Source organism: Myotis yumanensis, unplaced genomic scaffold (genome assembly GCF_028538775.1).
Source record: "Myotis yumanensis isolate MYYU_CA2020_CCGP unplaced genomic scaffold, mMyoYum1.0.hap1 SCAF_1, whole genome shotgun sequence".
In the NCBI taxonomy this organism is placed as follows: domain Eukaryota; kingdom Metazoa; phylum Chordata; class Mammalia; order Chiroptera; family Vespertilionidae; genus Myotis; species Myotis yumanensis.
This window is the reverse complement of record NW_027223752.1, coordinates 109,010,605-109,035,396: the sequence shown is the minus strand read 5'-3', so window position 1 is coordinate 109,035,396 and position 24,792 is coordinate 109,010,605. Positions and strand designations below refer to the sequence as shown.

Below are 24,792 nucleotides of genomic sequence, written 5' to 3'. Positions count from 1 at the left end.
ACTAAAATGTTTGCGTTTCCCACCTTGCATTAGCCTTCTCATTTCTTTTTAGAGCATTGAAATTAAGTTTTACAGCCTGATAGCCAAAGAGAATTGTTTCAGCTGTGATTTAAAGCAATCATTCAATAGCTTGTGGTTGCTCTTGACATTTTAACCCTTTCATGCTGAGACATGAACATGACAAAAAGCTTCTCTCAGGAAACAAACAAAGGAGAAAATGCCAGTCACTTAACCTCCAGTCGTTAACATCTCAGGAAATTGTGCTGTGAATATTGTCCTGTTTTTGTTTTGTTTGTTTTTTGCTTTTGTTGCTGGTAAAATAGATGATAAGCCAATTTTAAAACATAAAGAGGCCATCAAGTGTGCTGATGTTGCTAAGGGTGGGAAAGTGCTCACAAAACAGTGATCACTGGCTATGGAAGAGATGGAAAAACTGTTGGTTTGGATAAAGGAAAAGCAGTTAGCCAATGACAGCATTTTGGAGGCAGTGCTATAAGAAAAAAGGAAGATTTTGTGCTCCTGGAAGGAGCACTGAAGGTGACTTGTTTAAGGCTAGTTGGGAGTGGTTTGCTATATTGAAGAAAAGAAGTGTTTGTTTATACATTGTACTGTACATTAGACATGTACTGTATATAAGAAAAGTTAAAACAGGGATTCATTTAGGGGTCTGGAACAGATTAATTCAATTTACATTATTTCTAATGGGGAAACACTGATTTGTGTGGGTTTTTTTTTTTTTTTTTTAACAAATTGCTTCTCGAACAGCCTTTCAGAACAAATTAAGTTTGAGAACCGAGGTCCCACTGTATTTATTAACTGACTAGTTTGTGTGTGTTTTCTTTCTTTCTTTTTTTTTTTTAAGGAAAGCAAATGTTTAATACAATTTGAAATAAGGCAAGCCCCCAATTCAGGGGTCCTGGTAGAGCACAAAACATACTCGGGAGCCAGGCAGCAAGGCAGATACCTTTACTCCTGCAGGAGAGTGCACAGCACATGGTCTGGGTGCATACACACACCGAGCAGGCGGTCTGCTTGGCTTTTTAATCCTGACGCATGTGACCTATCCCTCACTCTAGTTTGGAGCTCAGGTGCACAATCTTGCATGATTGCCTAATTCAAAGGGATGGGTTGGCCTTTGCCGTTTCAAGATGGTGGCCCCCAGGAGAGCTGCAAGCATTGGGGCCAACATCGCAGCTGCCAAGTTATGTCCAAAATGGTGGCTGTCTAAGCTGTTCTTTGATAGAAAAGATGATTTGTTTTTTCTCACAGTACTATTTCCTTACACAATCAGTTTTTCAGGTTGTATCACATTTGGTCAGGGTTTATGGATACAGAGGATGAATATCATAAGTCAAATTGAAACTGACAATTGTGCATTGTCACAGAACAGTATTAAAGATTCAAGTTATCACTCCAGCAGTGGAAACAACTTTGGTCTCCAACAGCTTAAAGATATCACTGTCATATCACTGTGAACAATTATGTGTCTACTAGAGGCCCGGTGCACGAATTCTTGCATAGGTGGGGTTCCTTGGGGTGGCCTGCGGAGATCGGGTCCCAGCTCGCACCCCAAGCCTCACAGCCTCGCAGCCCCGCCTGGCACCCCACCTTGGTCTGGCATTGCCCCCTCACCTGCTCCACATTCTCACCTGAGGGGTGATCGATTGAGGCCGGCCCCCCAACTCCCAACCAGGCTCCCTCAGTGCCTTAGAGCCAGGTGGCAGCCCCGTCCTTCGCCACTGGTCACTGTCTGCGGGACGATCAGCAGGCGTGATCGGGCCCCTGCTTGCACCCACCTTGGCCTGGTGTCGCCTGCTCACCTGCTCCACCATCCCACCAGGGTCCCACTCCCATCAGGGCCAGCAGCACCTCATCAACAACGCCTGCCATGTTTCGCTCTGTCCCCTGGTGGTCAGCACACGTCATAGCGAGTGTTTGAACTTCCCTTAGAACAATTGCCTGAGGGGACAATTTGCATATTAGGCTGTTGTTATATAGGATTATGTACCATGTATTGGGATAGACTAATTTTTTCTTTACTTAATGTTTGAAATAATGCTTACAAATAGATAGTGAATATTACAAGCTCAGAACAGCAAAAGGGTCTTACATCTCTTTCTCAAAGTCATAAAACTACAAAGATCTAAATAGGGAGCCAAATTCATTAGTCTTTCTTATTTTAAACATTTTTTATAAACTATAGAAAATACCTCAAAATATTATTATGAGATTGGAAAGAAGAAGAGAAAAAAACCAGTAAAAGTTTTGTATGGAAAGTTTTTTTTTTGTTGTTGTTGTTGTTGTTGGTGCATATACTTGGCTTGGGGAGGTTGATTTGGGAGCAAGTGCAAACCAGGTGCATAATTAATTTGCAGAATCTGTTTTTTACAACACAACTTTTTGTTTCTTTTTGAATAGAAAGATGAAAATTACAGAAGCCTCCCACGAGATACTAGTCACTGGTCTAACCAATTTCAGAGAGACAATGCTCGATCATCTCTGAGTGCTAGTCACCCCATGGTGGACAAATGGCTGGAGAAGCAAGAACAGGTAACATAAGGAATCCTTTACCATGCATTTTTGGTATAATATCCTAACCCATACACCAAGATATGTTTTCCTCCATTTCAATAATGATTAAAGGTAAATTATTCTAACAGACTTTAGTTAAGTAACAGGCTATATGTAAGAGTTTGTCTTACATTAATGTAAAATATCTCTGTGGTGGTTCCTGAGCACAGGTTTCTCATAAGGAGTTATTAATATTTGTGATTCTGAAACATCACAATTTTGGGTTTTGTTATGTGGCTGAGGCACAGATATTTGGCAGTGAATAATGCAATTTATAAGTAGGCTTTTAAGACCACTCATGGGTTCTTCTCTTCTTCTATAGGCAGTAAGTCAAAGGATCTGAAGAGGCAAATTAAAATTTCATTATACCTGACTTAACTTTATGAAAGAAATATATGCTATTGTGTTGTTTCAGAATTTAGATTGCCATGCTTGTGTATTTATCCTTTCATATGTCAAGGAACTATTTTAGGTTTATACTTTTTAGAAGTGCTTAGTTCACTTTGCATGATCACCACATATAATTCATGAAATCGGCATTGTTTACCACTCAGTATAAATAACAGCTTCTTGTTTTGGGAAGAATTGTTTGCAAAGTTTTTATATCATTATTAGAGAGGCCTATTCTTCATATGAAGACTGAAATTTTATCTGGTTATTTTTGTTGTATAAAAATAAAATTCTGCCCTGCTGATGTCGCTCAGTGGTTGAGTGTCAACCTATGAACCAGGAGGTCAGGGCACATGCCTGGGTTGTGAGCTCAATCCCCAGTGGGGAGCGTGCAGGAGGCAGCCAATCACTGATTCTCTCACATCATTGATGTTTCTATCTCTCTCTCCCTGTACCTTTCTGTCTAAAATCAATAAAATATATACTTTAAAAAAATTCTTTCAGTTTTCTTTTTTTTTAAGTCTTATTTATTGTTAGTCACAGTGATTTCTTTGCAGTGGGAATGCCTGTGTTTTTTTTACAGTTTTAATAGTTTTGATGTTAAAAATTCACTTATTAGGTTATTTCTTCATTTAGTTATTTTCTTAAAAGGTTAATATGGATGGAAAACTAGGTGAGTACTCAGTGAGAGAATGTTTTGTTATCCATTTCAGTAATTTCTAAAATTATTAATTTTGTTTTTTAGTTACTGGAATAGCTATTTTTCAATTCAGATTAATGATATCAGTGGAAAGAAATACTTAAGTGTTTTAATTAATCCAAGTCTATGTTTTATAGGATAAACCTAAAATATTTTTTGAATGTAGGATGTTCTAATATGAAACTATTAAAAAGAACAGTTTGACTTTGATACCACTGATGGTAAAGCACATGCACTGATTTTTATCCTAAGTAAATATTAGCATACAAAAACATGGTGTGATTGAAATAATTTTGGAAGTTCTATTTAGGAAAAACATAATTTTCTCAAAATAATACAGATTTTAAACTAATTGGTATTAATTCATTATCACTTTGAAGAAAATGTTTTTAAGACTTAGATTGTTTAGTATGGGCCTGGATTCAGACCTGCTGATTGTTATCTTTTTACCACATACGAGATTTGACATGAGATTCTGTCACATTGGTAAATTAGTCCATACCTCTGTTTACTTATTTATCAAATGGGGATAATCATAGAACCTTCCTCAGATGGTTGCTGTATCAAGTAATGTAATACTTGCCAAGGAGCTGGAATCATGCCTGGTTAAAATTATCTGCTGATAATAGAAAATTTAGATTGTATAATAGGAAACATTCATTACTCATTAACAAGAAGCCTGGAGGAAAGGAAGGGGGAGGCAGAGGTGGTAGTGGAGAGTGAGGATGTTCATTTGTAGCTCAGTGACCTCACTGTGAATCTGGATTCTCTATCTCTTCCAGGAGCCTTCACAGGGCTCCATGCTGTGCTCTCAAGCTTGTCCTTTCCTGCCAAGGACCCAACCATCATATCCTTGCATGGAGGAAGAGGAACAGTGCTTTATAAGATGTGGGGACTTGCATTATTTGCCTGTTCAGTTCTAAATCAAAGGGAGTAAGAGTACCAGTCTTGGTTTAGTTAGACTAATTGAGCTTGACCTCCTAGAGCTGGGGGTGAGGTGTAGCCAGTTCTCTTCCCTGAAGTACAGCTGCTCATCACTGGATGTAATCAGGGTTCTGTTAAACAAGGAGGAACGTATAGTTAGCTAAATATGTAAATATGACCATTTTTATTGCAAGATTAGGAGAAAAAATTGTCATCTCAGAGTTTTAAAAATAATATACATTTAATTATATTCTACTAGTAAAAGCATAACTTTTATCTTACTACTGCCGTTGTAGATCTCTAAAGGAAGTAATAGTGTTTGTCTTTGTAAATTTGGTATAAAATAGTTTCTTTTTTAAGCAAAAAGGATTGCATGTAGAAGTCACATTAACATATTCCCCCCAAAAACTCTTGATTTGTTTCTCTTGAAGTTATTTGAAGTATTTGTTTCATAATAAGCGAGCTTTGTAAAAAATAAGTGCTTTCTTAATCTATGGAGTCTAATATAGATGACATTAACTATGATTCCGGAGCCTAAAACATCTTTTTCCTTGGCTTAAGCTTAAAAAATGATGATCCATTCACTAAATTTACATAAGCAGGATGATTAACTAGACAAATCTATTTAACTGGACAATAACAGCAAAAACTAATCAAACCTATATTAAAACTTAGGCTGAAAGTAAGCACGATTGTTTGTGTAGAAGAGGACTAATAGGTTATGCTGCATGCACTGGAAATCTCTTCCAGCTATTTTCATTTAATTGTGAATTTATTCTTTTAACTGTTCCCTGTAGTCACCTGACTTTAATGGCCTGATATCTCCTTTGTGGCTTTTTTCTAGTTAGTTTTTTGTGGGGTTTTTTTTTTTTTTAAATATATATTTTATTGATTTTTTACAGAGAGGAAGGGAGAGGGATAGAGAGTTAGAAACATCGATGAGAGAGAAACATCAATCAGCTGTCTCCTGCACACTCCCCACTGGGGATGTGCCCGCAACCAAGGTACATGCCCTTGACCGGAATCGAACCTGGGACCCTTTAATCCGCAGGCCGACACTCTTTCCACTGAGCCAAACTGGTTAGGGCGTCTAGTTAGTTTTTACCATTAAAAATATAATAAAGAGAATGGTATCACATAGATAAAAGAATGTTTTATATGGTTTTAAAAAAATCAACCCTCTGCCTGTACAATTTGGGATCACCAGGGTAGAACTGATGGCTGCCTTCCTTATGAGGTTAATAGAGTTCTAGATTTTATATGTGTCTAATAGTTTTGTCTTTGCTCTATTTCCTACTAGAGAGCTTGTCTCTCGTTATCTCTGTTTTGTTCGAAGACAGTTATAACCACATCAGCTTTGCCAGTGGGAATAAACAGTAGGGATGAAAAGGACAAAAGAGTGTATAGAATGCTGAGCTGGCAGGCACCTCTGGAAGCTGAACGTGTCTTTTTCGTTTTGTGGGATTGGTCCTACATAAGGCAATATTGAATTTTCTTTCCCCCTGTTAAAATATTGGTAAGTTATGCCTCTCTAACCAAAGATAAATTATGTATATTACTAGAACTCTGTACCAGGAAGCACTTGGCATCAAGCTCAATATTTTTTCCCAAAAATAGTAGTCTTGCTTTTCAGTGAGTAGTTCACTTTGCTCAGAATTGCCTATAGCTGAATCCTATATCAGGTTCATTTCAGAAGGTAGAGGATTGTGTATCTTTCAAAGAAAATCCTTTCCTTATGTCAACCTTGTGACTTCCTTTTTCTGAGAGATCTCAGAAGAAGCACAAAGGATTTGAAGAATAAGTGGGTGGTTGTTGTATTGCCTTGAAAAAGTGTTCATGCTTCTGCAATTTTGATTTCTCAGACCAAAGAAACTATAAAAGTAACAAGCCTTGTAATTTTGATGTTTAATATACTTTACGAAATCTGAATTCCTTTTAACGATTACCATTTCTCTGACTATATGTAGACTATAATTTAATGTTGGAAGTTAATAGATTATATGCCAAATTGTTCTTATATCCCCACTGTTTATTGCAACTAATAAATTCTACAAAAGAGGAGTCAGGAACTTTACAATACATGATTAGAAGAATTAAGAACCAGAAAGTAGAGGGACTTTAAAGGAAGTTAAACTAATTGGGAGCCTGCTGTTTTCACTAACTTGACTTGGTGTACAGGCCTGAAACCAATTAACAAAGATAGCAAGGAGGTGCTAGTCACCTTCCAGCCACAGCTTAAGCTCTGTTATAGGGGAATGACTGCCCTAAGCTTTAGAGAAGAATCCATGCTCTAGGTTTTTTTTCCATTAAGCAAAACCTTTATCTAATTGGCAGATTATACTAAAGGAGACAAACTGTTTTAGGAAAACTATTTTAAATGTTTGGTGATGACACAATTCACCTTTGCACCATTGCCTACAAATCCCTCCATTCAGGTCAAGTCTCACAGTCTTGATACAAGGAGTTTTAGGAGCAATCTCAGTATATTTTTTCTTATTTTATGCACTTTTTTCACTGTCTCCTGCCATGATGCTTTTACTTCATCCTTCTTCATGCTGAACAAAGCATTCCTGACCTGCTTATTAATCCTTCTGAGATGAAGATGGCTAAATAGGAATTCTGTCTGTTTTTCATTAGCCTGTATTTGTTGAGTCCTTAGATATTAGGATTACAAAATAGCTAAGTGTTGGATAAATAGAAAACATATTTAAATAAAATATTGCTACAGAATGAATGCCTATTTCTCTTATTTTCAAAGAAGAATAGTTAAACTATTCTAAAAGTATTATTTTGATACTTTTTAAACATTTGAAAATATTTATGCATTGTAATGAATATTTACATAATACACAATGAGTATATTTGGGTTTCATGGAGGCAGGTTTGGCTGCCTGCCACCATGAAAACCAAACACATGAGACATGCTGGTAAGCAAAAGGAAAGAGGTTTATTTAACTGCTGGTCACCTGAGAAGATGGGGGACTTTTATCCAAACCCCATCTTAGCATTCTCAGTGCAGGCAGGGGTTTTTGTAAGGAGGGAGAGGGTAAGCAAACAAAGAGGTCAGGAGGAGGGGCTCTGGACATGCTCGTCCCCATATGGACCTTTAATGTCAGCATACTGGAGCTGGTCACCTCCAGCCAATTCCGGCAGTTGGGTGATCTGCATCAACTGAAGTTATGGTCATGGCCTTTAAGGAAACTGTTAGTATATGAGTTCCTTTTATCAATTTGTTACTACATTTAGTCTAATTCCATTTAATGGTTAGTCAGAGTAGCATAGAGTTTTTATTCCCTATTACATATTCACAAATCCTGGGAATGGTAGGCTTCTATGAAAGTGTTTCAATTTTATTTTATTTATTATAATTTGAGGCCTTGGTTTTGAAAATCTAGGGCAAGCATGTCAAATTCAAAGGCTAACACGGGCCAAATGAACAAGGTTTAAGTTTATGTGGGCCACACACACAAAAAAGCTTCAATTTTCATAGAAACGTAGGTTTATTTCGATAGAACATGCTGAATACAAAGGGCTGGAATAAATGAGTAATCATTAACATAAAATAATAGAACATTTTAATAAAAATTAATACTTTTTCTTGAACATTAACTTACCAGACACTGAATAACTGCACAAATTAAGTGTAATGCAAATAAAACTATTTTTCTTGTTCTCCGATAGCGAAATATTTCCTGTTGAGCACACCACACAAGTCAGTACAAAACTAATGATGTGGCATTCGGCTGCTAAAATATTCGCTGCTATTATTAGTGGAGAGAAATGGTGAGACTGCGCATAAGCATGTAAGGGAAATTAATGCAACACGATTATAGTAATCAGTCATTAGCAAATGTTGTAGTTCGATATTAATAATTATGTATAACAGGCTATTGTAAAAATTAAGTTACGAAATTTTTTTTCCATTTTTCTTTTAGTATCATAAGATATAGATAACAAAAAACATGCCATTTTAATCACAGTTTAGTGGCATTAATTACATTCACAGTATTATGCAACCATCACCTCAAACAGAAACTCTGTTTCCATTAAACAACTCCCCATTTCTCTCTCCCACCAGCCCTTGGCAATTACCATTCTGTTTTCTGTTTTTATGAATCTAACTATTCTAAATACTTCATGTAAATATAATAATATAGTTTTTGGCCTTTTGTAACTGGCTTCTTTCACTCAGCATAATGTCTTCAAGGTTCATCCAGGTTATAGCATGGGCCAGAATTTTCCCTTTTTCGGGCTGAATAGTATTCCATGTATGGCTAGATCCCACTTTAATTCACTCATGCTTCAGTGGACACTTGGGTTGTTTCCACCTGTTGGCTGTTGTGAATAGTGCTGCTGTGAATGTGACAAAGATCTCTTCAAGTCCCTCCTTTTGATTCTTTGGGGGATACCAGGTCTGCCAATTTTAAGCCATAAGTTCTTGAAGCACTAAGGTCCCTGTGCAGTTAAAGGTGTTCCCACCAAGTGCTCTTCGAAACTCCTCTTGGATGCCTCTGGCCGTGGAGACATTAGCATCGTCAGTGCTGTTTGCAGCCTGGTTCTGTGTCCCTGAAGCTGTTGCTCACTGGGATGTACTTCTGCTTTCTTCTTCACTGCGTCCCTCCAGTCTTTTTTTTTGGGCGGGGGGGGGGGGGGGCTTCCGCCCATGTATAGGTGGAGCACTACAGATTACTCTTTTTAAAAAAAAATTAATAAATCCTTATTATTCAGATTATTACAGTTGTTCCTCTTTTTCCCCCCATAGCTCCCCTCCACCCAGTTCCCACCCCAACCCATGCCCTTACCCACCCCTCCCCTCCTCGTCCATAGGTGTACGATTTTTGTCCAGTCTCTTCCTGCACCCCCACACCCCCTTTCCCCCGAGAATTGTCAGTCCACTCCCTTTCTATGCCCCGATTCTATTCTATTCACCAGTTTCATGTTCATAGTAAAACACAAAACTTTTTTTTTTTTAAATATATTTTGTTGATTTTTGTTACAGAGAGGAAGGGAGAGAGATAGAGAGTTAGAAACATCGATGAGAGAGAAACATCGGTCATCTGCCTTCTGCACACCCCCTACTGGGGATGTGCCCGCAACCAAGGTACATGCCCTTGACCGGAATCGAACCTGGGACCCTTCAGTCTGCAGGCCGACGCTCTATCCACTGAGCCAAACCGGTTAGGGCAACACAAAACTTTTGAAGAGAGTTGTCATTTCACCTGGCTGTATTAATGCCAATAACAGATTATTTTGTTGATCTTCAACAATACGATGACTGCTACATATCTTAAACTTTAGCTGAATTTTAAAACATAATGATTAAAGCATCCCATATGTATGTAACACAAAATTATTTTTCATTAGCCTTACATATTTCTACTTTTATTATCAATGAACTGTGGACTAGAAACATCAAGTGAAGAGACCTAGGGGCCTGGTGGAAATTCTTCTGAAGAGGACATACTCATTTCCAGGGGAGCCTTGCCAGCCACATGCAAGGCCTACTTTGGGTAGTATTTTCTCCTGAGAGCTACAAGCAGCATTTCACCCTTACATAAATTCAGCATTGAAGACAGTGTGAGCCTGGAGCATGTGTACCAGAGTTGGAAACCTGCCCTTCCAAGGAGCGGGCCCTGTTGTCTGCCCCTCATTCACTGGCTGTGTGGTCTTGTCTAGGTTGTGTAAATTCCACAAACCTCATTTTCACTGTGTGTGAGAGGAGTAAAATAATACCTATTGGGCAGATACTGGCTTTGTGTTTGAAAATAAGTGATGTAGCACATGTGAAAATGTGGGTCCTGTTTCTGGTGTAGTGTTGTAGGCACTCATTGCATGCTACTTTCCCTCTTAATTTTCGGTAAGAATAGGTTTAGTGGTTATTCCTCAAGAGCTCTCTAGTATTAAGGAACTAATTTTTTTCCTTAAGTAATATTTCCTCTTTCCTTATTGGAAGTACCATTTGGTATCCTGGGCTGGTTCCTTTTTATCCCTGGTGTATTTTTAATGTGTTCATCATCCTTTCAGAATTGGATTCTTGCTTCTATGGAATCTATACCAATTAAAGGGTAATATGCTAATTAGACTGGGTCAACCGGACATCTCCCAGTCATCCAGTCTTCCGGACAAAGCCACGGTGGTGGGGGCCAAGGCGGAGGCAGTTAGGGGCGATCCGACTGGCAGGGGAGGGCAGTTAGGGGCGATCAGGATGGCAAGGGAGTGCAGTTAGGGGTGATCAGGCAGGCAGGCAGAGGCAGTTAGGAGTGATCAGTCAGGCAGGCAGGTGAGCCGTTAGTAGCCAGCAGTCCCAGATTGCAAGAGGGATGTCCGACTGCCTGGCAGTCGGACATTCCCCAAGGGGTCTCAGATTGGAGAGGGTGCAGACCGGGCTGAGGGACCTCCACCCCCCCGCACCTGCACAAATTTTTTGCACTGGGCCTCTAGTCTTACTATAATTAGAATAAAATGTAATCTTTTAAAATCATTTCTGAATAATATAAACTGACACAAACACATTAGTTTTCATTTCTATGTGTCCATTTTTAATACTCACTTTTGGTTTTATGCTCTTTGTTCCCTCACTGAGGCCTAGGTATATGTGCCCTATATTATTTTCATTTGGTATTTCTAAGAGCTATTTTTTTGTTTGTTTTTTCTTTCACATTTTCTTTTTTCTCTGCTCTTATGGCTGAAAGGAGATTATAGATCAGCTTTTAATAGTTGAACAAATTATAAAGAAATTAAAGTACTGAAAATAAGCATGAAGTTTCCACAACAAACTTCTAATGATATATGGGGATGTTTTGGGGTAAGTTTTTGGGTTTCATTTCATGTATTGTCTTATTATGTTTTTTTTACAACAAGCATGTATTAATACTTATAAATTTTTTAATTTTTAGTAAATCTGACTGCCTAAGATTGGAAGAGTGAGCATTTTTTTCCTTTTCCTACAAATGTTGTAATTCCCAAATTGGAAGATGAAATAGCAATATTGATATTTATTGGAATTAAGTTAAACCCCTTGAGAAGCATAGTCGCTTCCTAATATTAATAACCCCTAATTCTCTGAAGTAATTCATTAATTGGCCCTCTTGTTCATACTCCACTGAAGACATAGAAGCAATATAATAGTAGTATCCTGTATTCCCACTATCTTGTTTACAAGTTTGTGCTCATCCCGCCCCTCCTAGTACTTGGAAAAACTCTCCTCACCTTTCACAGGGCAACTGACTTCCCCTATATTCTGTCTACCATCCCTTTTCAGTCTTAGGACTGCTTTATTCCCCAGCTCCTCTCTACACAGTACCGTGTGTGTGTGTGTGTGTGTGTGTGTGTGTGTGTGTGTGTGTATTAGATCTTTCAGATCACCAAATATATGTTCAAGTAATACATCCCCACTCCACCAGAAGGCTTTGCCTCCCCATTGCCTCTGCCTGGCTTGCTGTCCCTCCCAATTCATAGATCTGGTTTCTTCTTATCTTTTGTGTATCAAGTCACATATCTGATCCCCCCCCCCAATACCTTCCCTAATCCTGGTGTTTGAAGGGGAGTGACATCCCTGCCCTCCAATATTGTCTCTTCTCTCACCATCCTTTTCTATTTATATTTAAAAATTTAAATTTGTCTTTTCTTATGTCTCTTCCTTTAAGCTAAAATGGTACAGGAGTAGTTTTGTTTACTGTTTGTTTGTAGCTCCTAATAAGCTCCCATGTATTTTGAGGTGAATAAATTGAAAGGAAAACATCCATAATGCCCTCCCTTTTTCTGATACTATGTATGATGGGTGGATCTTTGTCCAGTGGATGAGATTGAGCAGTTATTTTATAATGCCCTATAATATGATGTGATTTTTATTAATTATGAGGTAAAATCTGCAGATATAGGTAATTCAAAGAAAACACTTAAATATTAAGACATATACATATGTAAAGCTCATAAAACACAGTCACACATTTGAGTCATTGATGTTTGCTTTTATCATTGCTTGTCACTTAGCATCTGTACTTGGCAAAAAGATTGGAAAATGATTTCAGACTAAAGGATCAATACATGGAAAAATTTTCTAAGTTTAGTCAAGGTAAAGCAATGTTTTACTTCAGATAACTTGATGTAATGGTGGAGAACACAACCTTCCTTATCCAAAAGTTTATTTAATCACTTCAGATCTTTCTCTGAGAGTGTCTTGTAATTGAACCTGGATTCAAGTGTTAAAAGGTGAGTTAATAGATTGTCAGGCTATTCCCAACAACCTCTCAGCATCATCTTGATTTCTGCTGCATTCCAATTGATGAAGTAACCCTGAGAAAGCCACTGAGTCTTTTAAGGCTTTACTGAGGAGGGAATGAGAGGGTAGGACTTGCTGTGACTTCCATAACTGAGGTTTTAATGGGATATGATAAAAAAAAAGACCCACCAAATTTTGTAGGCCCGGGATAGTCATGAATTCTGTTAGTTCTAAAAATATTTTATTACTTAAATGTTAAAAAATATTTAGTTAGAAAATATTAAATTATTCTTTATAACTAAAATGACATAATTTTTTGTTTTATTGGAAAAATAATATTGGAACAAACCATTTTATTATAGTTTATATTTTGTGAACAATTGAGTTGAGAGCAGTATAGTTAAAATATTATTTCCTGGATATATTATATATTTTATTTGTTTGAGAGCTTTTTTTTCATAGAGGTTTTGAGGTTATTTATTTTTATTAGAATGAAGACAAATTATACTGTTACTCTTGGGATCCCAAGATTACAAAAATTTACTTTCTCTTACAGATGAATTTTTTCATTTTAGAACACTGATGTTTGGTGCTCACGTGTATAATATACAATATATGGATTTTATTAATTCGCATCTACCATTGTTTTATATGTAGTATATAGAGTTTTGATATTACTGTCTTTATTCAGTCCTTGAATAAAGCTTCTCTTTTTACACATGGACATTTGGTAGTATTAGATATTTGGTATAAAATTGAGTTTTAGAAATTATTTTCAAAGAGAAAAATAATATCCTGTTTTTCTTATAGAGCTGCACCAAAATTTTTTGGTTATAGGAATTGATTTTGATCTCAAGATGACCCCACCCTGATTGTAGAGAGTTTTACTGTTGTTCTAAGTTGATGATGATAGTTGTCCTTGTTCCTTTCTTATTTTTCTCTGGACTCTTTAGAGATTTACATGAGATGAGTGATTTTAATTAGGGGGTCTTTCCTGCTACCTTGGAAGACATTGGACTATATGGGGATATTTATAATAGTTTGATAACACGATTATTTTATTTTGTGGAAAATGTTATTTGATTTTTGCATAGGTAATATATTCATAGTTCCAAAATCAAACATATACACAGATATGCAAAGTACTGCCTTCCAGTCCTGGCTCCTCTCACCATTTTAATAACTTTTGAATCCTTTCAAATAGTACCATTCTTTAATGAGAAAATGTGAAAATATACTCTGTTCATATCTTTACATAAATACTGTCTACTGTGTTTGTGTTTTATTTTTATTTTTGCTTAAGATGGCTTGGCAGTCTTTCCCATATTAAAATATGAAAGGTGTCCATTTTGAATATTTAATAATTTTCTTTTGTATAGATACACCATTGTTTTCTGGTGGGCATGTATATTGTTTATAGTGATTTGCTATTGCAAACAATATTGCAATTAATGACCTTTGTACATAAGCCTTTGCATCGAGCATCTCTTGGATAGGTACCTAACAGTTAAATTATACATTGGTGGATATACATTTGTAACTTGGATGGATGTTTCCAAACTGATGTTGGACCAAGTTACACTCCTACCCACCAGCAACGCCCAAGTTCACTTGTCACTTCACATTATATCCTGAAGTTCCATGAAATCTATTAAACTTACTAGATGTGCCTTTAAATTAGTTCCTTTTAAGCATTATCTAAAGCAAAAGGCTGGTGACACAGCCAGTATATTAGCTGAAAATGGCTTAAGCACAAGCCACTCAATTTTCCTTCTTTCTCTAAGGAAAAGGAAGAATTTTGGAGGGGGTGGAGTTCTTGTTTTAGAGAGTTGTGTTCAGTTCTTTAGTATTTGCACATTTGTGCTCAGAAATACCTCAACTTGTCTCAATTTTTCTTTCTCTTTTAATCCTCACACGAGGATATGCTTATTGATTTTAGAGAGGCAGGGAGGGAAGGAAGGAGAGGGATGGAGAGGGAGAGAGAGAGAGAGAGAGAGAGAGAGAGAGGGAAAGAAACATTGATTTGAGAGAGAGCATTAGTTGGTTGCCATCTGTAGGTGCCCTGACCAGGGACTAAAAACCTACAAACTGGCAACCTTTTGGTATATTGGATCACACTCCAGCCAACTGAGCCATACTGGCAAGGGCTTAATTTTTTTCTTCCTTAATTAATTTTAATTTCTCTATTTTTTCTTCCCAAACCCCTAAATTATTTGGCAGCTGAGTGATCATTGTCAGAGTTTAAATGTAGGGGAGCATTCAAACCTTATAAAAATCTATTTTTAAGTTATAAGTATTTAATTTATTAAGATTTTTTTTTTTTTAGTTGAGGGTAATATATTTGTAAATTTGTATCAGTAATCTTATGGGAAAAAATTGATAAGGTTGAGTGTAAGAAATGATTTTCTTCAGTTGCCTCCCTTGGAAAATTTTAAATAACATTTTTGTTACTATTAAATACATAAAATTCACAGAAGTCAGATGATATTTTCTGAATTTTTTTTTTGCCTTTGACATAACTTTGTATTCTTTTCATATTTTAAATCTCAGGTGTTCCATATATATATTTTCTATTATGAATTAGAATTACCATATCCTCCCAGAGGTCCCCCCACCCCAAATCTCCTAGTTGAGGACAATTGGTCAATAATTATTCTTATTTGCATAATTTGCTCTTAATACAAGTAAGTTCATTGATGGTACAAGAAAAGGGCAAGTTTTTTTTTAAATGAGTGGTTCACTAAGTACTTCTTGAAAAATAAGTTTATGCTCAATTTGCAAAATAGTAACTTGTACACATAAATTGTTACAGCAGAATCAGTGTTGTTTTTCCTTTTAATGTAGCTCACTGTGAAGAGTTATTGAGATTTATTTCTATGTTAACATTTTCCCCCTGTTATGCCTTGAACTATTTGAAAGACTTCAATTTCTTCTCAAATTTAAACATGTTGTGTTTTCCTCAACCACTGAGATATATTGAAAAGGCTCAGCTTCTTGAGATAAAGGATTTGTGTTGATGGAATTGGCCTGTTTGGGGTTTGAGAATGTTGGCCAACAGATATTAGCATGTTATTTATAACCTTTCTCATCCCATATAGGATTGTTACCAATTTAGATTCACTTATTCTTTTATCACCTTATTAGGACCAGGTATTATTCTTTCTCTTTCTCTCATTGTTCTGACATTCATGGCTTATGTAAATGTTTGAGGAATTCTGGCTGATCAAATCCTCTGTCTGTGGATGTACTGCCTGCAGAGTAACTGGTTTAGATTATCATTGTTATTTCCAAACATCTCCCATTCTGGTGCTTAGAATGTTGAGGTGGTAAGGTACCTGCAATTTCAAAAGAAAGTATCAGTGATAGCTACAAATGCAGTGATTTCCTTCTTAATTTTTTCTGGTATTTATAGCATTAAAATGTAGACCAGAAATGGTTACAACAGCACACACCAATAAGAATTAATATTACATTAATTATAGATATCAAATACAAAATTTCTAAAATTGCATTTAAGTTCTAGAAAGATGGAATATATGTCCCCATTTAAATGCCCTTTATAATTCCACTAGTGGCCCGGTGCACGAAATTCGTGCATGGGGGAGAGGGGGTTCCTCAGCCCGGCCTGCACCCTCTCCAACCTGGGACCCCTCGAAGGATGTCCTACTGCCAGTTTACAGGGATCAGGCCTAAACCGGCAGTCGGACATCCCTCTCGCAATCCGGGACTGCTGGCTCCTACCCGCTCACCTGCCTGCCTGCCTGCCTGATTACCCCTAACCACTCTGCCTGCCAGCCTGCTCGCCCCCAACTGCCCCCCGCCGCTGGCCTGCTTGCCCCCAAATGCCCCCCCACCAGCCTGATCACCCCCAACTGCCCCCCCCCCCCCCCGCTGTCCTACTGCTTTCCCTCACCTTCCCTCCCCACTGGCCTGCTCGCCCCCAACTGCCCCTCTGCTTGCCTGCTCACTCCAAACTGCCCCCCTCCCTCCCCCCCGCTGTCCTGATCACATCCAACTGACCCCCACTGATGGCCTGCTTGCCCTCAACTGGCCCCCCTGCTGGCCTGCTTACCCCCAATGGCCCCGCCCCCCACCAGCCTGATCACCCGCAACAGCCCTCCCCTCTTGGCCTCTAACCGCCTCTACCTCCGCCCCGCCACCATGGCTTTGTCCAGAAGAACATCTGGAAGGTCTCCCAGTCTAATTAGCATATGACCCTTTTATTAGTATAGAGGCCTGGTTGCACGGGTGGGGGCCAGCTGGTTTTCCCTGAAGGGTGTCCCGGATGAGGGTGGGGGTTCCCTTGGGGCATGAGGCGGCTTGGGCAAGGGGCCTGTGGTGGTTTGCAGGCCGGCCATGCCACCATGGGGTGATGGTCCCCTCGGGAGGTTTGTGACCAGCCTGGGTGAGGGGCTGAGGGCTGTTTTCAGGCTGGCCACACCGCCTTCAGGAGGGGGTCTCCACTAGGGTGCCTGGCCAGCCTGGGTGAGGGGCTGATGGCTGTTTGCAGCCAGGCCACACCCCCTTCAGGGTGGGGGTGCCCACTGGGGTGCCTGGCCAGCCTGGGTGAGGGACTGATAGCTGTTTGCAGGCTGGCCATGGCCCTGGGCAACCCAGGCCCCCAGACCCTCCTTGAGTGGAGGCCACAGTGGCTGAAAGCAGGTATCTTGGCTTCCTCCATTGCCAGGGGCAACCCTAGCCTCCTGTTCACTCCAGCTCCGTGGCCACCGCCATCTTGGTTGGGTTTATTTGCATGCTTGCTCCTGATTGGCTGGTGGGCGTGGCTTGTAGGCATGGCTTGTGAGTATAGCGGAGGTACGGTCAATTTGCATGTTCCTCTTTTATTAGATAAGACTAGAGGCCTGGTGCACAAACATTTGTGCACTGGGGGGGGGGGGGGTCCCCCATAGCCCAGCCTATGCCCTCTTGCAGTCTGGGACCCCTCGGAGGATGTCCACCTGTTGGCTTAGGCCTGCTCCCTGGGGGATTGGGCCCAAGCTGACAGTCAGACATCGCTCTGGCAGCCCTCGGGAGATGTCCACTTGCCAGCGGGGAGCAGGCCTAAAGCTGCAGTCCGACATCCTTAGCGCTGCTGAGGAGGTGGGAGAGGCTCCCACCACCACCGCTGTACTGGCAGCCGTCAGCCTGGCTTGTGGCTGAGCAGAGCTCTCCCTGTGGGAGCGCACTGACCACCAGGGGGCAGCTCCTGAATTGAGCATCTGCCCCCTGGTGGTCAGTATGTGTCATAGTGACCAGTCATTCCCAGTCTTTCTGCTGTGAGGGTCAGTTTACATATTACCGTTTTATTACATAGGATAGAGGCCTGGTGCACGGGTGGGGGCCGGCTGGTTTGCCCTGAAGGTTGTGCCGGATCAGGGTGGGGGTCCCTCTGGGGTGCCTGGCCAGCCTGGGTGAGGGGCTGATGGCTGTTTGCAGGCTGGTCACATCCCCTTCTGGGTGAGGGTTCCCACTGGGGTGCCTGGCCAGCCTGGGTGAGGGGCTAATGGCTGTTTGCAGCCTGGTCAAGCCCTCCCTCCAGTGGGGACCCTCACCCCATGGAGGTTTGGCCAGCCTGAGTGAGGGGCTGATGGCTGTTTTCAGGCTGGCCACACCCCCTTTAGGGTGGGGGGTCCCCACTGGGGTGCCTGGCCAGTCTGGGTGAGGGGCTGAGGGCCGTTTTCAGGCTGGCCAAGTCCCCCCGGCAACGGAAGCTCCCAGCCTCTCCTTTTTTTCTTTCTTTTATTCTGGGATTTATTTACCTTCTATAATTGAAACTTTGTAGCCTGGGTGGGCGGGAGGGAAACTTGGCTTCCTCTTTCGCCAGGGGCAACCCACTCCTGCTCACTCCAGTTTCATGGCCACGGCCTGCTGAAAGCAGTTATCTAGGGTTTATTTACCTTCTATAATTGAAACTTTGTTGCTTTGAGTGGAGCTCAGAGCCTGCCACGGCAGCTGGGAAGCTTGGCTTCCTCCATCATTGGGGCAACCAAGCCTCCTGCTTGCTCCAGCTCAGTGGCTGCCGGCCGCCACCTTGGTTGGGTTAATTTGCATATAATCGCTCTGATTGGCTGGTGGGCGTGGCTTAAGGCATAGCGAAGGTACGGTCAATTTACATGTTTGTCTTTTATTAGTGTAGATGTTCCATGGGCACTTTATATCAGTTTTCCTATTCCTTACACATAGATTAATGTAGTTCTAATGTATTAAATGCTATGGTTGATAAAAATTGATATAGAATCTGGCTCAGAGTAGAGTCTTGTATAAATATAAATAGGTGTATGAATGTTGTTGTAATTACCTTACCTAGAAGCTATTTTTACTAAAGAAAATATAGCCTAGGTTCCTGTTTCTTGCATCTTCAATCAACCAGTGATATTTTAAGTATTATTCCTAACTTGTTCAATTTCTTTTCTTTGTACCTTTATTCCTGGAGATTTTCTTTCAAAATGTCCTTGAATCTACTCCTTCCTCTCCATTCTCCTTTCCCCCTCCCGAGTTCAGGTTGCAGTCAATCCTCATGTGGTCACTAGGAGAGCATAGCAGCATTCTCTCTGTTGTCTGTGTTTCCAGTGAGGTCAGTGACATGTGATGAAGAACCATGCACCTTAGGGCTTTGACTATCCTCAGGAGCAATCAGAGGCCAAGTGGTTAATAGCTGCCTTAAGTCAGAGTGAGGTGGGTTGGAATTTCATAGCATTTGTAAATGCTAAGCAAATTTCTGAAGTTTCTAAGTCTGAGATCAGGTTTCATAATTTTCTAAGACCTATTTCAGAGGATTGTGAAAATTAGATGAATCAATTAATGTAAAACTTTAAAAACTGCATAACAAACAGTACAGGAAACAATAATGTTAGCTTTGATGTGGTGTTTTGTTGTGGTTGTATTCTCCTGTCGTTCTTTCACTGACTAGCTCAGCTGCTTCTCCCTTGCAATCCCAACTCTACTGAATTCATTCTGGCCTCCAGATTCATCTTGCTCTTGCATATTTGGCCTTTTCATGTTCTGGCAGACTCTTCCCTTTTCTCTTCCTGATCCTACTTTTCTGGTCGCAACTTTGAGGACTGCACCCTCAGGGTACTTTTCTTGACAGCTATGTATAGCCTGCTACAGTTTTTCACACTCCTCCCCCTGTGAAAACCAGAGAAAGGTGCAAATAGTCGTCCTTTTTCTTTTTTAAAAAAATAATTTTTCATTGATTTTTAGAGAGAGAGAGGAAGGAGAGGGATATAAAGATAGAAACATCGGTGATAGAGAGACATCATCATTCGGCTGCCTCCTGCATGCACCCCCACTGGGGATTGAGCCTGCAACCCAGGCATGTGCCCTGATCTGGAATCAAATCCGCCACCTCTTGGTTCCTGCGTCGGATGCTCAACCACTGAGCCATACCTATCGGGCAACAAGTGGTCGCTTTTTATTCTTTTTCCATCATAGCACTTAACACATTTCGTTTTAGTTATCTATTTTTTTTCTTTTAATGAGGACATGAGCCATGTCTGTTTCTCAGGGGTTTTCTTTCTTTGTTTATTTTTGTGGAAGGCATGACCAAACTCTTGGTGGCATTAAATCTCGTTTATATCTTTTGCTTCTAAGCATACCATACTTTTATGAACACACTTGTAAAGATGTGTTCATGTGCTTGTAGTGTGTGTATGTAAAAACATTCTCTTAAAACATTTTTATAGCAAGCATTTTGATTTAAAAATGTACCTTATTCCATAGATAGAAGTATCTTTTTTTATGTTGAATCTTTAACTTTTCAAGAATCTCTTCTAGATTAAATTTGAGAAAGTTTGAGGGGAGGGCAAGGAATGTTAGACTATATCAACAGAAATCTAGGTTTTTGTACTTCATATTTTAAGTCCCTTGAGGAACTAATTACTGAGAACTTTGTATTTTAATCATAAACAGACCCAATGCAACAATACTTTTATTAATCCTTGGCTAAGACTTTGGTATTAATGTCCTGAACTCTTAGAAAAAGAAACATATTTTTGTAGGTTGGCCAAGAAAAATAGGTCTCAATTCAAGTAAAAAATAATATGTTTGTTATTTTAAAGATATTTTTCCACTGAGGTATGCATTAAAGTTCTTGCTAATTTATTTTTCTGATATTGGACATGACTTAGGCAGTGATTTAAATTATTTTCTGTGGCTCAATTTTCACTTTTGATTTGAGTAAGATTTGTTAGTGTACATATTATTGTATAATGGTTAACTTTTATCTATTTTTTTCTGGGTTTTAATAAAAAGATGAATCCTATGTCTTATTTTCTTAAATATATTGAAATTGGTAAAATGTGCAAAGAATTCTCATTGACAGTGAAAATATTTCTTTAAGGTACATGTGGAGTTTTTCTCCTGCTGTTAGTAAGCGGCTAACCTAGCACTTTGAATCTACCGGATCCCTGAAAAATTCCCTCTTTGCTTCTCTGACATCCTTTTTCTAAGCTAACTCATTTTATCATTTACAGAACCATTTTTTGTCTGTTTTGCCTCTGTGTGTGCAGGTTGTTTTTGTAGCTGGGGTTTCCTATTTTCTTCCTTGATGTGACATTTTAGTTTCTGTTCCTGTCCCTCCAGTCTTGAACTTAGCTACAAATACTAGCTGGGTACTTCTGTTATAAGTCTTTGAACTATCTTTGTACTTCTCCATAGTGTAACAGAGGGGGAGTGGTCCCTAGTCTGTAGGGCAGTGTGAGTTGTAACCCCTTGTTCTGGGTCTGATTCTCTCTGTGCAATACATTGCAGCCTTTCTATGCCAGAATGACCTCACTCCCTATGAAATTTCTTTTAATTTTGACACGAGTCTCCCAGGTTTCAAATTTTTTTCTTTTATTTTTTTTCTACTTCTTCATGCTTTACCTATTGCTAAGTATTATATGTTCTGCCTTTATATGTTCTTGCATATGTGTATATATCTTTCTACTTTCAAAACACCTCTCCTATCTTCAGCAGTATTCCTTTAACTAGACTGATATAATATTTGTCTTCTTCTATCATCTGTTCCTTCTTTGATCAATTCTGCATATTCCTCTTTTCTTAATTTTTCAAACCACAACTTATATTGCATCATCTTTAAGTTTAAAAGAAACTTCCTACTGCACTGTCTTAAGATTAAACTCATCAGCTTGGTATACTATGTACTTTGCAATACAAATTCCAACTGAACTCTTGTAGGCCTCATCTCCTATGGTAATCTCATACATATCACATGCTCTATGGGCCTACTATTCCTTCCTTTTAAATAAATATTCTGTTCCTTTGCCTCATGTGTCCTTTACCTGCGGAATCAGCAGTGTGTCATTACTTAATTCAATCTCTAATCATCGGTGTATTGAAACAGCTTGCTCTAAGACAGCGGTTCTCAACTTGTGGGTCGCCAACCTGTGGGTCGTGCCCCCTTTGGGGGTCGAAGGACCCTTTCACAGGAGTCACCTAAGACCATCGGACAATAGATATGTAATTACATATTGTTTTTGTGATTAATCACTATGCTTTAATTATCTTCAATTTGTAACAATGAAAATATATCCTGCATATCAGATATTTACATTACGATTCATAACAGTAGCAAAATTACAGTTATAAAGTAGCAACGAAAATAATTTTATGGTTGGGGGTCACCACAATATGAGGAACTGTATTAAAGGGTCACGGCATTAGGAAGGTTGAGAACCACTGCTCTAAGACATCAGCGTGCTTGAAGATAAAGTGGTTAGAGATGTTAGGTAGACCAAATGTAATCCTAGCTCATACTTCTTAACTGGAATCTTGAGTAAGTTACTTACTCTCTAGCATCCTGGAAAAGCAGAACCTGGTTTGAAATGGTTACTTAATGAAAATGAACATTTCAAAGACTTCCCTGGAAAAATTGATGGTGGTAAAATCTTGTGGAAATCTGAATTATTTATTTCTATTAGTAATTTTTCCATGACATACCAAGTTATTTCATTACTTGAATGTTTTTATGACAATGAGTAAAACCTCTTCTCGTGTTGCCTCTGTGTGGGGAGCTCTAAGAGGGAGTGGTGTCTTCTGCCCATAATTCGAGGCTTAGATTCTACTTCCTCTGAGGGATTTATTGGCCTAACCTCTCTAAGCTGCCATTTCCTCATCTGAACAATTGGGGAAATTACCTCTTTCTTCCTAGTACAGTTTTTTTTGAGATCATACCATAGTGGTCAACATCTTATTCTCTCAATCCATAAAAAGTTAGATTTCTGTTGCCTTTAGCTGTGGGACCTTGGTCACATTGATTTGACTTTCTCCTGTTTCGATTTTCTTATTTGTAAATACGATAGATAATAGAACCTTTCTCATGGGCATTTGTGAGGATAAGATTAAGTCATGTAACACAATATTCAATAAATGTTCATAATTTTAATTATATAATGTGCTAATCAAAACCTAATATAGACTTTATTGTTGTTCTCTGCCACTCATCCTGTCCTGGTGATTGCTAAGCATTTTCTATACTCATGTACTATTCATTAGGAACCCAACCTGTTTTGTATCTTTAGATATAGGCCTTGTTGGATAGAATAATAAGCAAATTATATACAACAGTCTATTCTACTGTCAAAATTCTAGGTATTGATTTTTTGTATTTGAAACATATTTGTAGTATATAATCTGTATTCTCTTTGTATTTTCCATAAGTATTAGGCAGTTATGCTTTTCATATATTTATATGTATGGTTAAAATTCTTTGATAATTAAAAAATATATAGCCAAAATAGACAATTAGTATATTTTTCTACTAGCACTGAAAACACTTTTTTCCAGTACCTATGTGGGACCATACATAGTTATTACAATATTATTGACTATATTCCCTACACTGTACTTTACATCCTCATGACTATTTTGTAACTACTAACTGTACTTCTTAATCCATTCAGCTTTTTCACCAAGTCCTCCAATTCCCCTCCCCTTTAGCAACAACCATCAGTCTGTTCGCTGAATCTCTTCCAGCTTTTGTTTATTTTCTTCTTTAGATGCCACACATAAGTGAAATCATGTGGTATTTGTCTTTGATTGCTTAGTATAATACCTTATAGGTCCATTTATACTGTTACAAATGCTAAGGCTTAATTTTGTTTATAGCAGCGTTAGTCTATATATGAACAATTCATTTGTGGATTGCTATCCCTCACATCCAAGTGTAATGTTTGAAATAAAACCAATGTGTAGAATATTAGGCATTTTCAACAATGAAACAATCATGATTATTTGTGAGTAGACAAGGAAATTTTGTTGACTCGGGACTCTTTGCATTGTCTCTGAACTTCCTAGGCCTATTCAGAAGAACAATTACTAGTATGTAAGACACACTGATTTAAAATTTCATGATAACTGGGGCAAGTGGAGATGGGAGAGGTTCTTACTCAATGAAGCTTCCTGTTTTGAAAGTTGGGACACTCATAGAGGTGCACTGAAAGATGGTTTTATTGTTTGAAGTCATGTATTGGGGAGTTGCCCACCTTGCAGGAACCTTGGAACAACTGCCCTTTCATAGCTTTTTCTGGTTGCCATTTTATATTCCAACTCCCTACCCAGGTTTCCCTTGCTTCCACATGCCAATATAAGGTGCTTGACTATTTTTTCCTTCCTATGCCATACTGTTGCTCCCTCCAGCCCCTAAGACACCCTAGATTGACTTCATTTGATTCTCCTTCATGGTTGTTATGAGTAATTTTTAAAGTAGAATTTAGTGAGGGCCTTCCACATTCTTTACACTGCAAGGGAGGTACATTTGTAAAAGGGAGCATTCATTTGAACAACACACATATTTATTAAATTTAGTTCTTAAAATTAATGTGATATGATATTGTTATTTAAAATATTTTAAAAATTAAACATTTTATACTTAAAAAAAAAATTCTCCAGAGGACATGCTCCCAATGTCTTAGGGAGAGAAGAGGGGGAGAGAAAGAGAAACATCAATGTGAGAGAAAAACACCAATCAGGCATCTCCCACACT

General features: G+C 38.8%; 1 protein-coding gene across 23 annotated transcripts in view; it reads left to right on the top strand.

The window, feature by feature from the left end:
- Positions 1 to 24,792, top strand: part of PARD3 (par-3 family cell polarity regulator) — a 798,768-nt gene that overhangs the window by 344,121 nt on the left and 429,855 nt on the right. For 20 of the 23 annotated variants that reach the window (XM_070429321.1, XM_070429362.1, XM_070429354.1 and 17 more), the window contains one exon: positions 2,419 to 2,550. The exons of the other annotated variants lie outside the window; for them this stretch is intronic. In XM_070429321.1, coding sequence (XP_070285422.1) covers positions 2,419 to 2,550 — 132 coding nt within the window. The remainder of the gene's footprint in view (positions 1 to 2,418; positions 2,551 to 24,792) is intronic. 23 annotated transcript variants of the gene reach the window in all.